Source organism: Martes martes, assembly GCF_963455335.1.
Source record: "Martes martes genome assembly, chromosome: 10".
Taxonomy (NCBI): Eukaryota; Metazoa; Chordata; class Mammalia; order Carnivora; family Mustelidae; genus Martes; species Martes martes.
Genome location: NC_137898.1, coordinates 48452198 through 48478014, shown reverse-complemented (window position 1 = coordinate 48478014; position 25817 = coordinate 48452198). Strand labels below are relative to the sequence as shown.

The 25817-nt window shown below is 45.2% G+C and overlaps 1 protein-coding gene across 1 annotated transcript in view; it reads left to right on the top strand.

The window, feature by feature from the left end:
* Window positions 1–25817, top strand: part of PARVA (parvin alpha) — a 167710-nt gene that overhangs the window by 93201 nt on the left and 48692 nt on the right. The window contains exons 2-4 of the mRNA XM_080815474.1: window positions 6653–6742; window positions 6824–6894; window positions 9152–9254. Of these exons, the coding sequence (XP_080671600.1) occupies window positions 6653–6742; window positions 6824–6894; window positions 9152–9254 (264 nt within the window). The remainder of the gene's footprint in view (window positions 1–6652; window positions 6743–6823; window positions 6895–9151; window positions 9255–25817) is intronic.

Below are 25817 nucleotides of genomic sequence, written 5' to 3'. Positions count from 1 at the left end.
CTGAATGTCTCTTCATTTATCTAAATCTTCTTTGATTTCTTATACAGAATTTTGTCATTTTCTGCATGTCAATTCTGTATGGATTTTGTAAGATTTATACCTAAGTATTGCATCTTTTGGTGCTACTGTAAATAATACTGTGTTTTGAATTTCAAATTCCAAGCAGTCATTGCTGGCACAAGGGAAGGCAATTGACTCGTGTATTTATTTACCTTGTGTCTGCAACCTTGCTATAATTGCTTACTAGTTCTAAGAGTTTGGAGTTTTTTGTTCTGTTTGTTTTGGTCAATCAGTTGCGATTTTCTACATAGATAACCATGTCATCTGCAAAGATAGTTTTATTTCCTTGCTCCCAATTACTATACCTTTAATTTCCTTTTCTTGTGTTATGGTATGAACTAGGATTTTTAGTATGATTTTGCACAGGCGCGGTGAGAGGAGACATCTTTGCCTTGTTCGCAGGCGTAGGGGGAAAGCATTTGTTTTCTCCCCATTAAGTATGATGGTAGCTCTGGTGTTTTTTTATTTTTATTTTATTTTAAAGATTTTATTTATTTATTTGACAGAGATCATAAGCAGGCAGGGAGGCAGGCAGAGAGAGAAGAAAACAGGCTCCCTGCTAAGCAGAGAGCCTGATGCGGGGCTTGATCCCAGGACCCTGGGATCATGACCTGAGCCGAAGGCAGAGGCTTTAGCCCACTGAACCACCCAGGTGCCCCAGCTCTAGTGTTTTGATTGATGTTCTTTCAGGCTGATTTTTCACATAGACAAAAATTCTTGGGGCTTGCTGACCAGACCATTATCAAGTTAGTTGTCTTGCTGCCAAGAACATCTGTGGGGGCCCTTGATCCATTTAAGAATTAAGAGAGCTTTACTAGCTTTCAGAAGGACCAGATATTAATCTTCAGAGTCCTGATAAGGATCTAGAGCAGCCCAAATATCTTACTGGTGCCAACTTGCACTGAAGGAGAAGGAACGTTCTAGCTATTCTCTTGCGCTCCCTTGGTGTGTTCAGTTTGGTTTGGTTTGGTTGCTGTTTTGTCTATAGACCCAGGGAGCATAGTCCAGGAGGTGCTGGGGAACAGAAGAATTCATGACCCCTGACACTCTGGAGCTCACCTACCTGTTTGCTTCTTGGTTCCTTCCTCTCTCTCCACCCCCCCCTTCCCAGTGCTCAGGCATAATCATCACTCTCAACACCTATCCTGTTTTTCCACACCTTGATGTTTTTTTACACAAGGTGTGCCTTTCGTGGGGCCCCTGTGTCAAATGAAAATCTCTATTTTTTGAAGTCTGACTCAAATTCGCCCTTTCTAGGAATCCTCCCCAGTCCTCCATCCAGAGCTACCCTCGTTCTGCCCGAGCTCCCGCAGCCCCACAGTCACGTGGCGCTTACCCCTGTGGGCAGCGTCAGGCTTGTTGTGTTGATGTGTCTGCCCCTCCCACCATCTGTGAGCAGATTAAGGCAGATCTCTGTCCAATTTCCAGGCATGTATTCCCAGTGCTGGCACCAGATCGGCTTCAGAAGAGGTGCCTAGTAATGTTTACTGGTTGAGCGAATGAAATTACTAGCTTTGCCTAAATGGACCCTTTTTGTAATTTTAGAAACCTCTATCCATTCTTCTCTCCATAGTTGTTTTCTCTGTGGTATTCTTTGACTCCCTGTGTGTATTCTGAAGTACAAGAGATGCCTGCAGCTCTTCTGTTTCTCATGGAAAAAAGGAAAGGAACATTACCTTTCATTGTAGACCTGCGCTATTCATCTATCAACTTTATAATCCTGGTGCCCTGTGTATTAATTAGGGAGTTTGAGCTCCAAGCCCCAGAAAATGCCAACTCCACCAGCTTAAACACTAAGGGAGCTTATTATCTCTCTTATAACAAGACACATAAAGCTAGAGTGGCTCCAGGGATGGTGGCTTAACAGTATCAACAAGAACCCCTTTCTTTCTTCTCTGCCAATCTTAGCATATTAGTTTCTTCTTTGGATTTGAGCTAAGTTACCTCGTGACTACAAAATGGCTGCAGCAATTCCAGACATAGCATCCTGATGTAATAATGATGAGAAGGATACCTTCCCTTCTTTGGACCTCTCTTTAGAATGGAGGAAAACTACTATCAGAAGCTTCTTGAAATTTTCTCAACTCGTTGTATCATTTGGCCATGCTTGAGTCAGTCACTACCAAGGGGATTAAGATTATCATGATTAGCTTACGCCAATCAGGATCTCCCCTGGAATTTAGGAGGGAGAAGTATACCCTGGAACAAAATGAGGGTTCTCTCAGCAGGGAAATAGAGTAAAATAAAATATTAGCGAGGAAACCAGCAGTGTCAGCTACGACGTTGTTTTACAGAGAATTGTTTTATTCTGAATTTCAGGGAGGTTAGATAACTTATATAAGATCCCACCGCTGATATAAATAGAAGTAGGATTCAAATCCAGTGCTGTTAGACTCCAAAGCCCATCCGTGTACTTTCCCCGCAGCACCACTGGACCCAGAGCCAGCCTGCGTTTCCCGGAAAAGCCAAAGCCCCCTCTCTAAAGACGAGCACGTCAGGCAGGAGTTGAGGCAATCACCCTGCTCTCCCGAGCTCGACCTTCAGCTGGGCACTTAATCTGTTTATTAAGTTATGACTAATGGCGCTGCGAGACACCGAGGGCCGCACATTCAGCCCCAGTTTTAGGTTGTTAGAGGAGGTTCAAGGGATAAACATCATATTCCTAGTCTGTGCCGGGGAAATTTAATTGCAGCTCTTTTCTCTTTCAGAGTACAGGGATGGGCAAGGGGCTTCTGCTGGGTCCTGCTTGGGCTTAATAGAAAGGAAGCCTCCAAAGCAGGCGCGGGCTGTTTTGGGAAAGTGGCAGCTAATGCGGCCCCATGGGGCTGGGGCCAGGCCTGAACCGGGCAGTTTGCACACTCACTTTTACAAACAGTTGGCTCCGAGTCAGCAGTTAATGGGATGGGAATGATGTTCCTGTACCGAATCATTTCCTGAAAAAAAAAAAAAAAATTTCCAATTGCAAACATATCTCAGCCTTTCTTGTAGGGTTTGTTATGTCTCTGTGAGTGAATTAAAGAGGCAGGGCAGAGGGGAGTGTTTCTGACTGGGGATTTTTCATCGGAAAACATTGTAACAATGATGTACACATTAAAAAAAAAAAAAGATCCTGTTCAGACCCACCTTTTAGGAGTCCTTGCTGCAGATAGTACATTTCTAGTCGCATTTTGGAGGTGTAAATATCTCTATATTCACAGGTTGGCTCAGGCCATACAGGCTTGGAACAGATGCGGCTTTTCTCTCCTCACAAAATAGAAGCACACACATATGCACACACATGTGCACACAGGGTCAGGCCAAAATGTTTTTTTGTGTGTGTGTTGTTGTTGTTGTTGTTTTTCTCAGAGAACAAGCAAGAATCCTTCTTTGCATCTACCACACTGTTCTGGCAAATTCTGGCTCAAGGCATAACCCGTGCAAATGGTGGTCTTAACAGTTTGGGTTATTCGTTTACTCAACAAATAGGTTTTTAAAAATTGTTTGAAAGATTTATTTTAGAGCACGTGCCTGTAAGCAGGGGGAGGGGCAGAGGGAGAGAGAGAGATAGAGAGACAGACACAGAAGCAGATGCCCAACTGAGAGCAGAGCCCCACATGAGGCTCCATCTCACAACCCAGAGATCATGACCTGAGCCGAAATCACAATTCAGATCTCAGTTGACTGAGCCCCCTCCCATAATATATTCACACAATTCCTACCAAACACCAGGCACTCTTCTTAGTGTTTGATCTATATGAACTCATTTAACCTTCTCAACAACCCTAGGAAGTAGGTAATATTATCACTCGCATTTTGCAGATGGGGAAACTGAGGTATAAGAAGTCAGTGAACTTGCCCAAGGTCAGAGCGAGGAGATCATGGATTTGAATGTAGGCACTCTGGCTCCTCTTTGGGGAATCTAATAGTGAACAATAGAGAAAAAAGTGCCAGCTTTCCCACAGTTTATTTTCTGGCTGGCGGGGGACAGACAACAGACACGTGAATAATGATTATTTCAGGTTGTGGTGAGTGCTCTGAAGAAAATAAAACGTGAGAGGGAGCAGTGGGCTACTCAGAGGGTCTTGTGGGTTTAGGAAGGAGCTGGAGCTTTATTCTGAGTACGAGGGGAAACCACAGGAGGGTTTAAAGCAGAAGAATGGATGATGCTATTTACATCCTTATAGATCATTCTGACTGTGCTGTGGGAAGTAGACGGGGTGGGGAAGATGCATCGCAAAGCAGCAGACCAGTTGCAAGGTGGTTCTGGTTGTCCAGGTGAAAGATACTGGTGGCCTGAACCAGGATAGGGTGGTGGAAATGGTGAGAAGTGGTTGGCATTGGATCCTGGTTTAGAGGTGAAGCCCACAAAACTTGCCAGCGAATTGGATGCAAAACGTGAGGAAGGAGAAGTTAAGGGTGATTTTTTGGATTTTGGCTTAAACCATTGTATAAATGGTGGTGCCATTTACTGAAGAAGAGAAGAACTGGGGAACAGTGGTCTTGTTTTAGTGTTGTTGTGGTGGGGGTGAGGGTGTTGACAATCAAGTTGTGGGTAGATACATTTGAGATCTCTATTAACAGACAAAAGAGGAGACATGGGGTAAGCCTGGAGTTCAGGGTCAGTCCTTGTCTGGAGATTAAATGTGGACACCATCAGCCACTAGGGCAATGCCATCCAACTGAATTTCCTGTAATGAAGGACATCATGACATCTGTGATGTCCGGCATGGTAGCCACTAGCCATGCGTGGGCCACTGGGCGCTTGCAGTGTGACTGGTACAACGAAGAAACCAAATTTTTGATTCATTTAAATGTGAACAGCTGCGTGTGGCTGGTAGCTACTGTACTGACAGTGTAGACCTGGGGGGTCGGTAGTGTAGGTAGAGAAGGTCCTGGGCAGGAGCTAGTGTCTCCACCGGCCAGTACACCCAGCCTCGCGCCCACATTTAAGCGTGACTTAACTTCTGCTTGCGCAGTAATGCTTGTTCAGTAGTGGAAATCTTCCTCCTTTGTGAGAAACGGCCTGGAAAAGAAAGCACACTGCCAGTCTGAGGAGGAGCATTGGAGGAAACTGTAGGAGTCTCATGACACTGCGGGAGTCCGTTTCGTTTTTCACTGGAAAGCAAACTGAACCCATGCTTACTAGAACCATTTTAGCCTTGAAGGTGTGGCTTATGTCTTTCAGTTATGTTTGATGAGGAGAATTATGTAGAGTGGTGGGTGTCTGCGAATTCGCAAATTTGCAGATTCAAGACCGTGACTGGCTGATCTCCCGTGTGAATGTCAAGAGCCCACAGCAATGGGACTAAATACCAGCTTCATAATGCAAGTTGTGTCTCTTTGGGGTAGAGTGTGTTTCACTGTCTTTGTTAGGCAATCTCGTCCCCAGTCCAACTGCAAACATCAGTGAGTGTGCGAATATGAAAGAGCTCTTTGTAAGTGGCTGCCTTGTGCTTAAGAGTTCTTGCAACTGGCGGTCAGGGAGGCCAGAGTCCATAAAAAAAAAAGAAATGAAATGGAGAGATGGGACATTGCTTTTATTAAGGCTGATCACTGCTGCCATATTAGCTCTTTGAGAACCCTTTGGTGACTAGTGCCGTTAGAGAAAATGGTCTTTTGGGGCTTCATTGGTGAAAAGTAATTCTCCAAACTGGAAGTGAATAAAGGTGAGGAGATTTCGGTCACTGATTTTAGTAGGTGATCCAAGGTCAGTGCTTAGCGAGTGCCCCTCACTCAGTGGTTTTATGGTAGGGATTTTTCACTGAGGCTTCATGGGGTGGGGGGTGGGGGGCGGTGGGCACATGGCGGGGAGAGTAGGCTACAAGTCTTCAGTGGCCATTGACCTCTTTTTGTTTTCCTTGAGGAAAGTGGAATTGTAGATTTTTAGGATTTGAAAACTGCGAGAAGGATTTGCTGGCCACCCTTCCGGTCGGGCTCTTGACATTCAGCTGAGGAAATGGGCCTAAGCGAGGAGATGCCTGGCACCAGGGGCACCTACTCATTAGAGCTGAAGGGACAAGACCAGAGCCCAGAAAGAGGCCAGACTGAGGCATCCTAGAGCAGCAGCTGGGGTGGGTAGGAGGGAAAAGAGAAGGTAGGATAATCCAAAAAATACCTGGGAAAAGGGAAGGGAAGATAATCAGGAAAATAGTTAGGGAAGCCAAATAAGGAGAGGAGCATGAGAAGAGCTGCACCGAGGGTGGAAATGGCTTACAGCTTGGTGACCTTGTTCACCCAGACAATTACTGGGCACCTACTCTGCAGCGATAGAAAGCCCTGGGAGGAGGGGCAGGCAGGAGGCAGCAGGCAGAAACCTCAGAAAGATGTGAATGCCCACCTCACTTGCGTTTATCCTGAGATGATGTCTGGAAGCAGGCAGAGGCCCCCCTGTTGCCCCGAGGAAAGGGAGTGAGGTGAGAGTCGGCAGAGGTGACCTGAAGGGGACTACTTGGTCCTCTTCGCGAGGAGAGGCAGGGACTCTGTTGCAGGCTGAGTAACAGCTATAGACTAACCTTTGTGGTCGTTTTAATGTCTGTCCCGAACACATTTGTAAGGGAGCTCCTCCCTGTCCTCGGCGGGCTGCAGTGTGACTCTGACTGTCTTCTCCTTGCAGTATCGGAACTTCAGGAGGAAGGCATGAACGCCATTAACCTGCCCCTCAGCCCGATCCCCTTTGAGCTGGACCCGGAGGACACCATGCTGGGTAACTGGGTCTCTTGTTTTCTGGGTTAGCCTAATGCCTTCAGATAAAGCCACCCCCACTGACTGCCTTTTCCTTTTAAAGAGGAGAATGAAGTGCGAACAATGGTAGACCCGAACTCCCGCAGCGACCCCAAACTGCAAGAACTGATGAAGGTAAGAAGAAATTAGGAGGGGCATCAGCTGTACCCCCCGGCTCAACAGGCATCGGTAGACCCCCTGCTCTGGGCAGGCACTCACGGGAGTCACTGCACAGTGACTAGAAAGTCATGGGCAGCTCGTGGTCCCATAGGTGGACATCTCCCAATTTAACAGAAATGGCACTCAGCAGCTGCCCAGTGAATGGTGTTGATCCCAGGTGCCAGAGAAGTTAGTGCAAATGAGCTCACATTTGCCACGATCTTCACGTTCACACAGTCTTTCCACTGCTTGTCCCAAGGCCCCTCAAAGGCACCCTGCAAAATAGGACTTCCTGTCATCCCCACTTACAGGTGAGGAAAGTGAGTCTTGGAAAAGCCAGTGGTTTGTGTATGGTCACAGCTGAGTAGAGGTGATGGAATTCAAACAGAAGGAAATAAATTGAATTACATCATGTATTACTGTACCTGGCAGGGGGACTGGACTATTGTCATCCTCTGGAAAATGTTCATGCCATCCCCCTTTGGCTTCCCCATCCTGTGCTTTTCTTCTTCAGCTTCTCCAAGCTGCACTCAAAACAGGACAAAAGGCACTGGATACCAAAGCGGTTCGTGCAAAACGCGAATCAGGTCTATCGTTTTCCTGCTCAGACCCTGCGTGTGGATTCCTACCAGCTGAAGGTTGAAGCCCCTGCTCCTGGGGGTGGGCATTTGGGGTCTCATGCTCTAGCTGCCTGTTCAACCTCAGACTGTCCCCTTAGAGTCACCACGCGATGACTAGTTACTACTACTCAGACACCTGTCTGTCTCCTTCTCTAAATGATGAGCTTCTTGAGGTTAGAGACCACCTCTTTTTGCATCATTGTACCCCAGGATTCAGCAGAGACTGTGACATGGAGCAGGTGTTCATAAATGCTGGGTGTGTGTGTGGGTGGGGGATTGTTGGGGGATGGCTGGAGGGAGGGCGGGGGGAAGGGTAAGGAGGGAAGCTGCTACCAACAGGAGAGCAATACAGAACAACGTTCTATGAAGGCCCCAGGCTCCCCACAGGTGTGGAAGCCCAGCCCAGCTACTGCCCCTGTGATAAAGGCAGTCTATTTCTGCTGAGTCAAAGATGTCAAGCCCAAAAGGTGATGTTCTGTGTGATTCCATTTATGCCAAATTATGGTGGTTGCCTGAGACCTGTCGGCAGGGAAGGGGACTGAGGGCCAAGAGCCCAACCTTCCTCTGCTGAGCGAACAGCTCTGCATCTCGGTTGTGGTGGTGGTGGTTACACAACTATGTACAATGACGAAAACGCACCACACTGTATCTTTAAAATGAGTTAGTTTTACTATATATAAATAATAAACACATGAGCTGAAAAATTTCAAAGTAAAAGGTAGTGGACTTGAGCAAGCTCCCGTTTCCTTACCTGAAAAAGGAAACAAATGCTCCCTCCCTCTCGTGGGTGTTGTGCTGATTACCTAAACGAGAGGCACGTGGAATGGCTCCTCTCAGTGCTTGATGTGGAGGGCGCTCAGGTAATAACAGCTGCTGAGAGAGAGGAGACAGCACTGGCCTCACAGAGAGGTGGCTTGGGGCCAGGAGAACAGTCCCTCGGAGGGGGATAGACGAGAGTTCGGTTGCTGTCTCTGTCCACGGTCGGCAACGTGACCTTGGCAGCTATGTTCACTTCTGTGTCTGATCTCCCCTCCTGAACGTAGGGGTGGGAATAAGCCCTGGCCAAATGTTGTCATGGGTGAGAGCTTTATTTATTCATAAGATGTACCTTTACTGAACATTTGGCCCTTGCCCTGGGTGATTTTTTTCTGCTACCTCAAGTGGGAGGTCTTTTCCTCCTCCATTTTAGTGGGCCATCAGAGGCTCAGAGCAGAAACTAGCCTGCATAGATTCATAGATGGTGGGGGTACACATGTCAGTTAGTGGGTCACTAACCCTCGTTTGTGTAATGTTCCAAAGCACATACCGTTGCCTGGTGTAAGCTGCACAGCTGAACACCAGGTGAATGTTGCTTTCCATTGGGGTAAGGAATGGTAAGGGGCCAAAAGATATCAACAGGGACACTGATGTCACCAGCACTGGAAGCGCTTAACACCAGAAAAATAACTGGGCCCTGAGGGCTTACACCACTCTGTCTACATACTGCGTCACATGGACAGTTCTGCTGTGTTCCAGATCTGAAGTTCATTTCAATTTTAATTATCCAGGATAAGAAAGCTGATCTTTGAGAAAATTCCCATGACTCTTCTCTTTTTCGGTCTCCCTCCCCATAGGTATTAATTGACTGGATTAATGACGTACTCGTTGGAGAAAGAATCATCGTGAAAGATCTGGCTGAAGATTTATATGACGGACAAGTCCTGCAGAAGCTCTTTGGTGAGAAGGGGGTGGAAGGTCGCGTGGAGAGCTTGGATCGGCAGGTGGCTGGTTCCCGACTCCTCCCGAGGAGCCGTTCTCAGCTCACGGCGTCTCCCAGGTGGTGGGCTAGGACTGTGCACAGTGTGGGATGACAGACCAGTGGAGCCTTGAGGTGTCCTCCTGGAATCTGTTTTGCAGGAATGAATTGCAGAGGGAGGTCAATGACCAGATGGGGCTGCTCCCCCTAGCAGTTGAAGGCCGTGAGCTTGGTAGATGAAAAAAAAAACCTCCACTGTGTCCTAGAAGACATGCTTTACACCCTCTAGAAAATTGTGCAGGATGGCCTCTGTAGGTCTGTTTACATGTGTGGGGGTTAAGCACATTTGTACATGCCTCTGTCACCTATGGGCGTGTGCACATGTGCATATGTGTAGACCTGTATGTATGTGTGTGTGCATGTATGTATACTTCCAGGAGCTGTGGACCCGTTTGTGTACGCCTCTGTGTACCCCTCTCTAGGTCAGGGGCACGTGTGTGGGAGCCTGGGCCTCTGCATGTCCAGGTGTGTTGTCTCTGGGGATATGTGCGCCAATTTGCAGTGTTGCTGTGGAAATATAAGGCCTCCAGGGGGAGAAAGGTGAATTCAGGGGAGATTTTTGTGTTGAAAGGCTAAATTCAGCCTGAATGAATTCGGACTTTTCCTCAGCTGTTCCCCAGTTCCTCTCTCTCCTCTCTCGTCCAAACCTCTGCTTCGAGTTCTAGACTTTCATTCCTCGCTGCCCTCGTGCGTACCTCACGCTGAGCTCATCTACTTTCCCACCGGTGTTTCTTGCCCTCTTTCTTGCGAACCCCAGATACATGGGGGGCCTCCAGGGCTCATTTCTTCTTACCCACATTGTCTCCTGCATCTACTCTCCCGGCCATTTTCACTTGTCTGAACTCCTGAAACAGCCTCCAGCCTCAGCGCGGTGCCTCCCTGCTCACTGCCCCCAGCCCACACCCACGGCACCCACAGAGGAGCCTTCTCGAAACCCAAGGGTAGTCTTTCCAGTTCTTGCTCTCGCCTGCCAGGGGGACCCAGGCGGGCCCTTTAGCACCGCATTCAGACATGTCCTCTGGCTGACCCCAGCTGTCTTTTCAGCCTCACGTCCGGACACGCTCACACGCGTGGCTTATGCAACAGAAAGTGCTTAGGATCGTGCCTGACATGCAGTGAGTGCCCCAGCAATGTCTTTCATCATTTTCACGAGTACTGGTTTTATTATTTTCATGACTACCGTTGTTGCATTATTACGCACACCGCGCCTGTTCACATCTCCATGCTGACTCCCATGCTGTTCCTCCCGCCTCGGGCCCTTCTCCCTCTCCCTGGCAGGGCAAACCTTTACGGTTCATCCTCCAGTCTCAGGGCTCCATAGAGCGTGCCTGCCTCTGGTACCTTCCACAGTCACATCTGGAAGTGAAGGTCACGAACCTTCTGTGTTCCCCTGGGTGTGCACATGCACACATACCAATGTGTACATCATACACCTGCCTTTCTTTTCTGACGTTCCGTGTTATTCAGGGAAAGGTCCATGGGCTCCTCAAGGATAGGAACACCACATCGTATGTATGAATCCTGGTGTCTCCAGGGCCAGTAGTGTGCCCGTGACTTGTAGCGGGCACATAATCGCTGTGTATTGAATGAATGAAAGATACAAAATCTGGTCATTTCTAGGAAGCTAGACTGATTTGTTCCTCAAACATCCATATCAGTGAGTGTTAATATTTAAAGGCTTGTAAACGCAACTGAATACAGAAAGGAAAAGGCTTGGCGCGTGTCCGTGTGGAAAAGCCGAGAGCCTCAACTGAGCGTCTCTTTCAGTGACTGCTGCTTTTAACTCCCCTGGCAGATTTCTGGTTGGGATCTTGAAGTGCCTGGAAATGCTCTGTGTAGGGCTTTCAAGGCAAGGGGGGAATGTGGCCACGGAGTGATGGAACGTGGTTCCAGAACTGCCCAGTGTCACGTTCGTGGAGCCGGGAGTCAGGCATGGAGTAGTCACATTGGATTATTTCAGATCTTGACCTTCCTGTTGAAGAGGCCATGCTGCTCTTGTCAACCTAGGTTTAGACCCTTTGTAGGCAGATGGCTGGGCACCCATATTGAAAAGCTCCAGGCAGGCTACCCGGGTGGAGAGAACAAGTTTGCAGGTAAAAATATGCATCGGGGGCACCTGGGAGGAGTGACCCCTCCAACCTCGACCTCCCCTCTATTTTTCTATCTATCTTCCTCTTTCTCAGCAACTTTCTCAAAAGAATATTTGGCACTGTGTCTGCTTCCCCGCCACTGAACATTCCCCCCTGAAGGACAAGCTGGATCCCACCCCAACCTCTCCCCTGGCTGTCCCTTCTGAGGCCCCCAGTGTCGATTCTGATGACCTCCTATGCTGGGGCCTCTGACACTCCTGAATGCCTCGCCCTTCTCCCCCAGCATGGGGGCTCCTGGCATCTCATGCCCCCTGGTTCTCTGCGGCTTTCCACACACCCCAGTTCCCCCAGCTTCTTGATACGCTTTTCATCTCTGCGTAATGGTGGGGACTCTTCAGCCTTCCATGCGTGGCCCTCTCCCCTCTCTCTCTCTCTCACATCCGCTTCCTGAGTGTTTCCCATGCTTCTCTGGTCCAGCCGTCACCTCTCTGAAGCTAGAAGGCACCTGCTGCCTTCCAGGCATGCCCACGTGGGTGTCACCCAGGCCCCTTGGAACCAGCCTGCCCCAAACGGAGCTGCTTATCTCCCCCTGCCCCCCCAAAGCCATTCTCCTTTCCCGAGGGATGAATGGTGTCACAACCCCATAGCCACTTGTTCATATTAAAAACCTAGGAGTCCTCCTCTCTTGCTCCTTCTCTTTCATCTCTTATAGTCTGTTAGTCACAAATGGTGACAACCGGACTCCCAGGTGGAATGGTCCAACCATCCCATTTCTCAATGAGGTAGGATGTGTGAAGCACTTGAAAGTACTGGCTCCCTACGTACTAGGTCAGTGGAACTTTCTCCACAACTTCGCAGCCCCACTGCTGCCACTGTGGCTTCTCTGGCTCCAAAAAGCCTTTCATCTGTGGTGTGCTGCCTCCTGCCTTGGTAGCCTTCCAAGGGCTTCCAGATCCTCTTTATATTTTACTATTTGTCTTAACACTTCATAGGACATTTGTCAGTGGGGTTTTGGGTTTTTTTTTTTGTTTGTTTGTTTTAACTTTTATTTTAAAAGATTTTATTTATTTGACAGAGAGATCACAAGTAGGCAGAGAGGCAGGCAGAGAGAGAGGAGGAAGCGGGCTCCCTGCTAAGCAAAGAGCCCAATGCGGAGCTCGATCCCAGGACTCTGGGATCATGACCTGAGCTGAAGGCAGAAGCTTTAACCCACTGAGCCACCCAGGCTCCCCCTACTTTTATTTTGAACTAGTTTTAGACTTAGAGTTGCAGAGAGAATGCAGAGCTCCCGACACCCCCCACCCCCGGCCTGGCTCCCTCTGACGCAAACGTCTTACCAGACCACCGTACAAGGGCCAGAACTCAGAAATCAACCTCAGCATGGTGCTTAACTAAGTTTCAGAATTTATTTGGACTTCACCAGTTTTTTACATCCATGTCCTTTTGCAGCTCTAGAATCTGATCCAGGATCGCACACTGCGTTCGTTCATTTTGTCCCCTCCAACCTGTGACAGTCTTTGCCTTTCCTGTCTCTCGTGACCTTGACACTTCGGAAAAAGGACTGATTATTTTGTAGAGTGGCTCCCAACCTGGGTCTGTCTGATGTTTTCTGAGGATCAGAGGAAGGTTACATATTTCAGGGAATACTGCAGACGTGACAGTCCCTCTCAAGTGTATCGGATCAGGGAGGGCTTGCTGTTAGCCTTCTGTCTTATTACTGGTGAGTTAACCCTGATCATTTGGTTAACGGGGTGTCTGTCAGAGTTCTTCATTGCGAAGTTACTGTTTTTCTCTTAGTGATTCATGTATCTAGGGGTGGAGAGATAATTTTAAAATTATGCAAATATCTTGTTTTTCCTTAAATTTTCCCTGCTGATTTTAAGTGGTGGAGCTTATCTGCCTTGATTATTACTGTGATTGGTCCAGTGGAGATTTTCTGTTTGCTTCATTCCTTCTACATTCATTCATTTAATTTTTTTAGAGCACATGTGTGGAAGAGTGGGGAAGTGAGGGGCAGAGGGAGAGAGAAAATCTTAAGCAGGCTCCATACCCACCATGAGCCTGATGCAGGACTTGATCTCATAACCCCAAGATCACAACCTGAGCCAAAATCGAGAGTTGCTTAGCTGACTGAGCCACCCAGGTGCACCCATTCCTTCTGCATTTATTAGTTAGAATCCCTATGTTAAGTAAATGGGGAATAAAGGCAACTTTTCCTATTTATTCAGTATTTATCAGTATGGACACAAGGGTACTTATTTTATATTTTAGATTATAATCCAATAGTACCTTTTTACTTTTTTTTTTTTTTTTGACTCCTATACCTCCAGCCTTTGACCACTGGGAGCTCATTCAGGTTGGCTTCTGGCTCCTTTGAACATGCCACCCCGTGGTTTTTTTCTTAGCACTTCCTTACCCTCTGGCATCATGAGATGGTCGGACTCATCTTACATTTTACTTACTCTGGCCCTCGAATCAGCCATTTCTCCACAGAGCTCTGATTTCTTTTACTAGAGAATGGTATTTAGAAATCAGGATCTGGGCGTCTGAGTGTTTTTAACTTGCTCTCTGTAGCACACATAAACATCTAAACGTAGGTACAGAACCATGACCTGGGCGTACGAAGGTGAATCAGGCATGATCATTTCCAGAAATCCACTTTCAAATTGTCCTGAGGCTGGACATGGGAGTAGGAGGGGCTGAGGTTGGGATTGGGAAACTAGCTATAGAACACTGGCACGTAGAGGAAAGTTGAAATGCCACAGGGACCTCCAGGAGCCCGGATGTGCCGAGTGAGTGACATTTCGGGAGCAAGGTATGGATCCTGAATCCAAGAAACGAGCTTAATGACTTCACAGGGCAAGGACTCAGAACCTAGACATGACCACGATCTGGACGCAAGAATTTTTTGGCAAAAGGCTGTATTTTATGGTCTTGCTGAAAGCCTGAATAGGTGAGCATCCCTGAGATGACAGGGTGCCTCGTACCTGGGTCTCCCCTGCGCAGCCAGATCCTCCCTGCTCTGCAGCACCGTCTGCCCTGCTTGTCTTTCTCAGAGACCCCAGGCATGTCTGGGGGATTGTCCTGACATACCTTCGCCCAGTCCTTCTTTCTGAGCTGCCTAGGCCAGCGGCCTCTCTTCCCTGGGTCTTGCCCTGGCAGAAGTTCCTTATTTAGGTTTTCCTGAAAGCAGACGCTGGGACAAGGACATGGATGGGGGAAGTGTATATGAGAGGTGATCTCAGAAAATAATCAGGTGGGCAACCTAAGAGGGGAAGTGAGAGGACCGTCTGAGGGTGCATTCATCTGGACGGCAGCTCCGTTTGTCCCCAGCACTCAGTCCTGTGGTTTTCCCTCTGAGAAACCAGGTGGCCACACCTCAAGTCGTCCTTCCCAGGATAGGGAGGCAGAGGCACTGTCCCCCAGTGGGTGAGGACTGCGTGTGTAAGAATTAAAAGCCTCCAGGTTGTACTCCTGCTGGAGAAGCTCTTGGGCAAGAGAGCTTTAGGGTCGGAGATGGAAATGGACGGTGCGCTGGGCACCATCTGGAGATGAGCGAGGGAGTCCCGGGAAGGGGCATCCACATCATCCAGGAAGACAAGAGGGTACACGTCTGCCTGAGGGCCTGCTCCCCCTGAGCCTGGCTGTTTCTCTGTACCCCTGATGTGGCTGTCAGCGGGAACACAGATGCTGGTCACCCGGGCCTACCCCTTTACGATGCTTCCCCTCCCTCTCTCGTCTCTCACACCAACAGCTCTGGCCCTTCCCACACCTCAGGACAGAAGCTTGCGGGATTTGCATCCCCAACACCTAGGAGGTAGACAGGACTGAGAGAGGCAGGAGATGAAGGATCCTAGAAAAATGCCCGTGCAAGATAATCCTTTCATGGGAACATAAGCTTTCCTGACTCGGTAGAGAGCCCTGTGAGTTTCCTTAGGATATGTTTTATTTAACTGATTCTTATCTTTAAACATGTGCTTGTCCTTGCCTGTTTTGAGGGATGAAAGTCAGAAGGCTCTCCCTCCTGGTTTTCCCAATAGCAGATGGGAAACAGGAGATCTTCAAGCATGAGAGGGAGAAGAGTCCCTTGGGCGTAAAGGTTCTGCAGGAGGGTTTTTTGTTTTGTTTTTTAAATATTTCTTATTAACATCTAATGTATTATTTGCTTCAGGGGTACAGGTCTGTGATTCATCAGCCTTACACAGTTCACGGCGCTCACCATAGCACATACCCTCCCCAATGTCCATTGCCCAGACACCCCATCCCTCCCACCCTCCTCCACTCCAGTGACCCTCAGTTTCCTGAGATTAAGAGTCTCTCATGGTTTGTCTCCCTCTCCGGTTTCAGCTTGTTTCATTTGAGAAACAAGACAGAGGATCATAGGGGAAGGGAGGGGAAAATGCAAGAGGCTTTTTGGTTCACTTGAGTGTGTGTTTGTGCCTTTGTCCCTGATAGACCCTAGAGAGCACATCTTACACTGCCCTTACTCTTGTTAATTAATAGTCATTAAGGAACAACCATTTCCTTTGTTACATGCTAACTGCTGAGTTTCGGGATAGAAAAGTCCATGTGCTGCTGTGTCACTGAGGCTGTGACACAGTACCTGGTAGTACAGGGCTGTAGGATATCGAGTCGTTGAGGAAAAGTGCCATGAAAGAGGGGGGCATTCTTTGAATGGGGTCTTGTGGAAGGAGAATTTCAACCAGGTGTAGAAGGAATAGAACATTTTAATCAGCACAACCCAGTGTTGCTGATAAGCCCCTGTTGATTTCGGCGTGAGTGGAGGGACAAGGAGTGCGTGAGTAGGTGGTCATCGAGATCAGTTGTGTGGGACGTGTGGCTGACACAGACAAGACCCAGATCTTGATTTCTTGCACCATTCTCCAATAATGGAAACCAGGGTATGTGGAGAATTGGCAAACTTGAGGACTGGAGCACGTTGCAGTGCCAAAAAGAGTTGCTAAGGAAATACATGTGTGTGGGGGTGGCATGCCGGGAGTATTCAGGACTGACCAGCCCAGGGGCTAATGGTGGAATAATATGAGCACAAAAATAAATGACAGTAGTAGTGGATTCTAGTCCAAAGTGTAAAATCAATATCCTTAAGCTCATGTTGTTATAAATAGCTAAATAAATGAGAGGAAAGGGACAGCTCTTCCTCACTGAATAATTCACGTATTTACAACCCCCTCAAAGAAGTAAAAGTTAAATGCTAAAGGTGACAATGATGAGTAAGCGTAAACAGAAAAAGCATTTGGAAAACACTAGTGAAACCCAACATACGGAGTTAATAGTCCTATACAACTGTCAGTTCAGGAGTTGTGACAAAGGTACCATAGTAATGTAAGACGTTGTCAGTGGGTGAAACTGGACTCGGGATGTCCAGGAACTGTCTGAACTATAATTTTGGCTTTTCTAGAAATCCAAAAACCATTCTAAAATGAGGGCATTAAGGAGGGCACATGATGTGATGAGCACTGGGCATTGAATCACTGAACATTATATCAGAAACTAATGATGTACTCTATGTGGGCTAATTTAAATTTTTAAAAAATTTAGAGAAAGGAGAAGAGTCTGCATTATAGAGAACCTTGAACAAAGAATTCGAGACTGCATTGTGTGGGTAGGCAATGGTAACTGCTGATGGCTTGTGAGCTAAGTGACATGATCAGAAATGGGGTTTTTGGAGGTGACCGAGGAGCAGTAGAGGAAGTGGAGGAAGTCCCAGCACAGCACCTCTTTGTGAGGTAATGATGATCTCAGACTAGAGGGGGAGCTGTATAGTTGGAGAAAGGCTTCCAGAAAACCTGATGATGTAAGGAATAAGCAGCCGAAGGAAACTGGTGCATGTTGAATGGGGATGACCCCTTGAATCCCAGGAGGAGCAACATCTGGAAGGGTCTGATCATACCGGTTTTGACAGTCACGTGCCCATACCCCAAAGTATATAGGCTGAAGTGGAAGCTGTGCTAAGAGGAATGAACAGAAGGATGGGAGAACTAAGTTCCAATCTTGGTTCTACCACTACAGCATTTCTCTACAGCTCAGATCACACTTCTGTAAAACCAGGAGGATGGCCTCTACAACCTTTCAGCTTAGCTAATACAGTACCACTAGCCACATGTAGCTATTAAAAGTAATCAAAAGTAAAAATGTATTTACTTACTCCCACCAGCTACACTTCAAGTCCTTGAGAGCCACAGTGTGTCTAGTGACTATTTGGATGGTGCAGAAATGAATATCTGTCTCATAGCAGTAAGTTCTTTTGGACAGCATGCTCTAAGGTCTTCCCGCTAAAACAGTCCTTGATTCTTGCAGGACCTGATACTTGCAGAAAATGTGTACTGCTATTCTTAAACTGGAGAAGGTATTTTCTGGCCACAAGCTGGATGGCAGTCTTTTTATTTTTATTCTTTTATTTGTAAGTAGTAGAGAAGCTCTCTAAAGTTGCTTATTAAGTGAAAGTGTGGAACTGTGCATATAGTTTACTGTGTGTGTGAGTTGAGGGGCACATCTCATGCTTGGGTATGTAGAGAACATCTCAGTAGTAGTCACAATTAACTCTCTGTAGAATGGAACCAGGGAACTTGGGACTACTCTGGGAAGAAGGGATTTAAGTTTCATAGCTTGAATTTTTTTCCGTGTTTGTATATTGTCAATCTTATTTAAAAAATTCAAGAGTTATATAATCTATCAATTAATGTCAGATAATCCTTGATACATTTTAACAGCTATCCCAAGTGAAACCATAAGAAAAGGAAACTATATAAAGGTGGAAACTAACAGTGAATGTATTAAATAAAATTAACAGTGAATATCCTTGACATGTCAAAGATATGGTATTAGGAACAAGTCAGAGATGATGGCTCTCACTACCACTATGTTTTGGATATACTATTTAATAAGAGAAGAAAATAGATTTTAGTGTTCAACATTATGGCTAACTGGGTGTTCAGACAAATCCTCTTGGCATGCTTTAAAAATCTACATAAGAATTTAAAAATATTTTTTGTATTGCATGGCTAAATTGGTGTGGAGGGAAGGAAATTTTTCTGATGCCAAAAAGAAGGACATATAAATCCAGTAAGATAAGTATTAATTTCTAATGGCCTGTAGCCTAAGGTTTAATAGGTCACTCATACAGGGTCAAGAGAAAAAAGCCTGGAGGAGTTGGATCAGAGACCCCTGAATAAAGCCAGGGGTCTCTGAACGGCAACAATTTCAGTGGGTAAACTAGAAAATCTTGTCCCGCAGATAGTAAGGATAAATGTCTCAGCCTTGGGTGTGTGTGGAACAACAAAAAAATCTCCCCTTGATAATTCTTTATCAAATGTCTGTACCCACAGAGATTTAGGGCTAGGATTCACACTACTTATGTGGCTTTAAAAGCCCCAAGATGGGAAGGAGAGAGGAAGATGGCAGAGTAGAAGACTCCGACAGACACACTAAAGCAACAACTAATATATAATACAGCTCACTCTGAAAACGACGTTGAGACTAGCAGAGCAGCTCTCTACAACTAAGAGCTTAAAGAGAAGGCCACATCGAGAAGGATAGGAGAAGAGACATGGAAGGGAACCAAACCCCTGGAACAGTGGTGACCTACGTTTGGGAGGGATATTACAGGCACTAGAGGTCCTCCCTGAGGAGTAAGGAGGTCAAGCCCCAAATCTGGCACCTCTGGCCTTGGGGGCCTGTACCATGAAGTTCCCATAATGTCTGGCTTTGAAAATAGCTGGTTTAACTTAGGGTGGGGGGTGGGGTGGGAAGGATAGGAGGCCAAGTCTCTGCTCTTAAATGGCCAACACACTGTATCACTTGACCGAGACCCAGCACAGAAGTAGGAGTTTGAAAAGTGCCTGGGGTGTACATCAAGGAGAGTTATTTGATTTAAGATGTGTGCCAGAGTGAGGTAGATATATGCAGGAGCTTTCTCTGGGAATGGAATGGAGGTGCTGGCAGGCATCATTTTTCTTGCCCTCCTTCAGCCTAGCTAGATGGACAGTTGTAAAAACCAGTTCTGACACTCTCCATCCATGTTTTAGCTTTAAAGAAGCTCCTGCCCCTAGGTGTGGCAGCCCCAGATTCCTGAGAGGTGCCCTTCTAGAGCAACTCCCTCCCCAGGGAGAGGGGAGCTAGTCCCACCCACCATCATACCCACAGTAGTTGCAGCCAGCAATGCCAGGGGCAAATATTGCTCACCAATGTGCCCATAGCAGTTGTATCAGGAGGGCATACACAGCGCACATGGAGGACACACGTGGAGTACTTGTTTCTGGTGACTGGAGGGATTCTGCTACTGGACACCACAGGATGCATTCTACAGAAGACCACTATTTTTAAGACCAGGAGATATACTTAACCTACCTAATACATAGTAAGAAACACAGAGAGTCAGACAGAATAAAAGGAATATGATCCAAACAAAAGAAAAAGACAAACCTCCAGAAAAACAGCTAAACAAGATGAAGATAAGCAATTTACCTGATAAAGAGTTTAAAGTAGTGGTCCTAAACTACTCACTGGACTTGAGAAAAGAGCGAATGAACTCATTGAGAACTTAAAAAAATAAATAAAAAGATACAAAATATGAATAATAACTAAGCAGAGCTGAATAATAACAAAGGAAAAATACCTCAGAAGGAATCAACAGAGGATGCAGAAAAATGGACCAGTAATCTGGAAGACAGGGTAGTAGAAAGCACTCAAGATGAACAACAAAAGGAAAAAAGAATTGTAGAAAATGAGGATATGTTAAGAGAACTCTTCATCATCAAGAATAACAACATCTGCATGATAAGGAGAAAAGAGAGACATGGGGGCAAAAATTATTTCAAGAAATAACAGCTGAAAACTTCCATAACTGGGGAAGAAACCAGACATCCAGGTCCAGGAAACAAAGAGAACACCAAACAGGAACGTGCCCAAGGTGATCTATACCAAAACACATAGTAATTAAAAGGGAAAAACGATAAAGAGAGAATCTTAAAAGCAGCAAGAGAAAAGTGAACGGCTTACACACAAAGGAAAACCCATAAGGCTATCGAGCTAATTTTTCAGCAGAAACTTTTCAGGCCCAAATAGAGTGGCATGCTATATTCAAATTGATGAAAAGAGAAAACCTCCAACCAAGAGTACTCTACCCAGCAAAGTCATTCAAAACAGAAGGAGAAATAAAGAGTTTGCAGACATTAAAGGAGAATTTGTCACCACTAAACTGGCCTTATGTTAAAGGGACTTCCTTAAGTGGAGAAGGCCATAATTAGGAATTTTTAAAATTAGGAAAAGAAAAAATTTCACTGGTAAAAGCAAACATACACTAAAGGGAGTAAAGCTGGTATGAAGACTAAAAGACAACTATAAAACCAATTATATCTTAAGAAATAGTTAAGGGACTCAAAAAGATGTAAAATATGACATCATATACATAAATGGAGGGAGAGGAGTAAAAATCAAGTTTTTTAGAAAATACTGAAGCTTAAATGACCATTACCTTAATAGAGAGTACTATATACATAGGCTATTATATATAAACCTCATGGTAACCAAAAGCCAAAAGCCTCTCTTAGATAAAAAATAAAGAGAAAGGAATCCAAGTGTAACACTGAATAAAGTCATCAGTGACAAGAGAGCAAGAAGAAAGGAACAGAGAACCTACAAAAACAACCAGAAGATAATTAACAAAATGGCAATAAGTACGTACCTATCAATAACTACTCCAAATGTAAATAGTCTAATTGCTCCAATACAAGACATAGCGTGGAGGAATAGATTAAAAAACAAAAACAAAAAACAAGACCCATTAATATGGTGCCTACAAGAGACTCAATTCAGAGCTAAGACCACATACACACTGAAAGTGAAAGGATAGAAAAAGATATTCCATGCAAGTGGAAGTGAAAACAAAAAGCAATGTTTACATCAGCAAAACAGACTTTAAAACAGAGACAGTAAGTTCTGTTCCAAGCTGACAACTTGGGAAGATCCTCAACTCACCAAATCTATACCTATTTATAGGGCGATTCCTCCTGAAGAATGGAGGACTGACTGAACAACTGTACAACAAAAGACAGAGACATGGCAAGGGGGAACGTCACCCCTGATGCTGTGAATTGCACTGGGGAGGGACAGTACTAAGTACTAACAGATTCATCTGCCTTGGGATACAGAAAAAAAAAAAAAAAAAAAAAAAGCCAGGCTTAAAAGAGCAACTAGAATATAAATGAAGCAGCCCTAGAGCCCTGCCAAATGGCAAGGGAGCTGCTGGAACTCTCTCTGGGTCAGAGGAGCTGGTGAGCACCATAGCCAGCCTGCCACCCCAGTGAGCCCCAGGCTGCTAGCCCACACCAGTCTCAACACCCAGGGGCACAGAAAACAAGGACAACAAATCAGTTTAGAAGAGCAACTGGAATATTTAGAAGCCAGCCCTAGAATTCTGCCAAACCACTGAAAAGCTACTGGAAATCTCTCTGGGTTGGAAGAGCTGGTGAGCACTATGGTTTACATTTCCCCCCTCCACCTTGATAACCTGGATGGGAGCAGGGTCTGGGTGCCTTAGCTGGCTTATCACTTCAACAAGCCATGGGTCCCCAGCCCATACCAGCCCCAGCTGTCGCACCAAGGTGGCCTCAGCAAAGCACACAACAGGACACCCCTGGTCATCTCATTACAGCTTCAGTCATGCCAAGGTGACACAAGCACACAGCATCCCAGAACACTCCAGGACCACTTTAGCTTCAGATGGCTTGCTAGAGCACCCCCAGCACAGAGTACTCTGGGACCTCCCAACTTAGGCCTACTTTGACTCCAGCCAACCTCTAGGATGCCCCATATACAAAGCATTCTGGGAACTCCCAGCTTGTGTTTACCTTGGTTCCAGCCACCCTGCCAGGGAATCCCATGCATGGAGTACCCCAGGACACCCCATTCTGCACTCTGCCTTGCCTCTAGCTGCCCCAAGAGGCCAGCCTCTGTGTTGAGAGCCCTGGGACATTCCAGCTTGCACCCACTTCAGTTTCAACTGTTCTTCCAGGATGCCCACTGCACAGAGACCCCAGGGATGCACCAGCTTATGCCCACTACAACTGCCCTGTCAGGACACACTCTGAGCCCCAAGACCACTCCAGCCCATACCCATTTCATAGCCCATGGCAGGCACAGCTCCAACTAGCCAGCCAAAGTCACCAGGCACAGAGTCTACACTGGGAATGAATATACACAAGACCATTCCTTCAAGGTTAGGAGAGGTAGTGCTCTGCCTAATTCATAGAAACAAACAAAGTCAAGCAAAATAAGGAGACAGAAGAATATGCTCCAAATGAAAGAACAAAACAAAACCTCATAAAAAGAACTAAATGAACTAATGGATGTAAACAAAGTGCCTGATAAAGAGTATAGAGTAATGATCATAAAGGTGCTTACTGGAATGCAGAGAAAAGTAGGAGGATGCAGTGAAAACTTCAACAAGGAGAAAGAAAATATAAAAAAGAACCAATCAGAGTTGAAGAATACAATAACTGAAATGAAAAATACACTAGAGGGAATGAACAGATTAGTAGATGCAGAAGAATGGCAGTGATCTGACAAACATTGTCATGGAACACCCCCAGGCTGAATAGGAAGAAAGAAAGGTAGGAGGGAAGGAGAAAGGGAGCGAGAAAAAAGAGAAAAAATTTAAATGAGGATAGGTAAAGGGATCTCTTGGACAACATCAAGCACAATACAAATTTGCATTATAGGGGTCCCAGAAAGAAAAGAGAGGGAAGAAGTGACAGAAAACTTATTTTAAGAAATAACAGCTGAAAACATTCCTAACCTGGGTCAGGAAAGACCTGTGGGTTCAGGAAGCAAAAAGAACCCCAAACAAGATGAACCTAAGGAGGTTCTCACCATGACATGTAATAATTAAAAAGAATTTTTAAAGCCACAAGAGCAAGACTCCTGGCTGGCTCAGTTGGTGAGTGTGTGACTCTTGATCTCGGGGTTGTAAGTTCGAGACCCACACCGGGTGTAGAGATTACTTTAAAAAAATAAAAAAGAAATCTTTTTAAAAAGTGAATAAATGCAGCAACAGAAAAGAAAACAGCTACATAAAAGGGAAGCTCCATTGGAGGCTATCAGCTGATTTTACAGCAGAACCTGTACAGGCCAGGAATGGCATGCTATATTCAAAGTGAGAAAAGAAAAAAACCTACAGCCAAGAATACTCTGCCTGCCAAGATTATCATTCAGAATTGAAGAACAGGTAGAGATTCCCTGACAAATAAAAATTAAAGGAATTTGTCACCACGAAATTGGCCTTAGAATAAATGTTGAAGGGTCTTCTTTAAGTGGAAAAGAAAAGGCCATAATTAGAAGAAAATTATGAATAAGAAAATGTAAATGTGACAACATATACATAAAATGTAGAGGGGGAAATGTAAAAACTCTTTTTTAATGTGTTTGAACTTAAGTGACCATCAATTTAACACAGACTGTCATATACTTAGATTGTTATACACGAACCTCATGGTAACTGGAAAACTATTATATATACCAAAAATTAAAAAGAAAACCAAGCATGACACTACAGAAAGCCATCAATCACAAGGAGAGAGAGCAAAAGAAGAAAGGAACAGAAAACACAAAACAAACTGAAAATTAGTGCACACTTTCAGTAATTACTTTGAGTGTAAATGGTCTAAATGTTTCAAAGACATAGGGTGGCAGAATGGATTTAAAAAAAACAAGACCAATCTATATACTGCCTACAAGAGACTCACTTCAGACCTAAAGATGCATAAGGACTAAAAGTGAAAGGATGGAAGAAAGTATTTTATGCAAATGAAAAAAGAAGGGGTGTTGGGGGAGCCAGAGTAGCAATATAAACATCAGGCAAAATAGACTTTAAAACAGACTTTAAGGGACACCTGGGTGGCTCAGTCAGTTAAACGTCTGCCTTCAGCTTAGGTCATGATCTCAGGGTCCTGGGATTGAACCCCACATCAGGCTCCCTGCTTGGTGGGGAGTCTACTTCTCCTTCTCCCTCTGTCCCTCCTGCTCCCCCACTTGTGCATGCATGCTCGCTCTGTCTCAAATAAGATCTTTTAAAAACTAAAATGGACTTTAATAAGATGCAAACAAGGCCATTATATAATGATAAAGGGATTAGTCCAACAAAGGGATATAACAACTGTAATTATCCATGCACCCAACTTTGGAGCACCTAATGCACAAAGAAAACATTAACAAATAAACGGCAAACTTGGCAGTGACAGAATAAGAGCAGGAAATTTTAACAACCCACTTACGTTAATGGGTAGATCACCCAAGCAGCAAATCAGTAAAGAAACAGTATTGGGGTGCCTGGGTGTCTCAGTTGTTTAAGAACCAACTCTTAGTTTTGGCTCAGGTCATGATCTCAGGGTCATGAGATAAAGCCCTGTGTCAGGCTCTGTGCTTAGAGCAGAATCTGCTTGGGATTCTTTTCCTCTTCCTCTCCCTCCTCTTTTGCCCCCTCCCAAATCAATCAATGAATCAATTAATTAATTAAATCCTTTTTTTTTAAAAAAAGGAAACTATTTTTGAACATTAGACCAGATTCTTTTCCTCTTCGTCTCCCTCCCCTACTCCTCCCAAATAAATAAATAAAATCTTTTTTTAAAAAATAAGGAAACAGTATTTTTGAGTGACATTACACCAGATGGACTTAGCAGACACATACAGACCGTTCCATCCAAAAACAGCAGAATACACATTCTTTTCAAGTGCACATGAAACATTCTCCAGGAGGGATCACATATTAGGCCACAAGTGTCAATTTGAAACCATACTATGCATCTCCCCTGACCTCAACAGTGTGAAACTAGAAATCAATCACAAGGGAAAAAAACTGGAAAAAACACAAACACATGGAAGCTAAACAGTATGCTATTAAACAACCAATGGGTCAATGAGGAAATCAAAATATACATGGAGAAAAATGAAAATGGATATAGAAAACCAAAATCTTTTGGACATGTGAAAGAAGTCCTAAGAAATTTATAACAATAAATAGGCCTACCTCGAGAAACAAGAAAAAGATCTCAAAACAACCTAACCTTGCACCTAAAGGAGTAGAAAAAGAACAAACAAAGCCCAACAGTAGTAGAAGGAAATAATAAAGATGAGAGGAAAAATAAATGAAATAAACTAAAAAAAAAAAAAAATAGAAAAGAGCAGTAAAACCAAAAGCTAGTTTTTTGAAAAGATAAACAAAATAGATAAACCTTTAGCCAGACTCATCAAGGAAAAAAGATGACCCAAGTTAATAAAATAAAAAATGATGGAAGTAACAACCTCATAGAAGTACAAAGAATTATAACCAATATACAGAAATCTCTTGTGTTTGTATACACTAATAACAAAGTAGCAGAA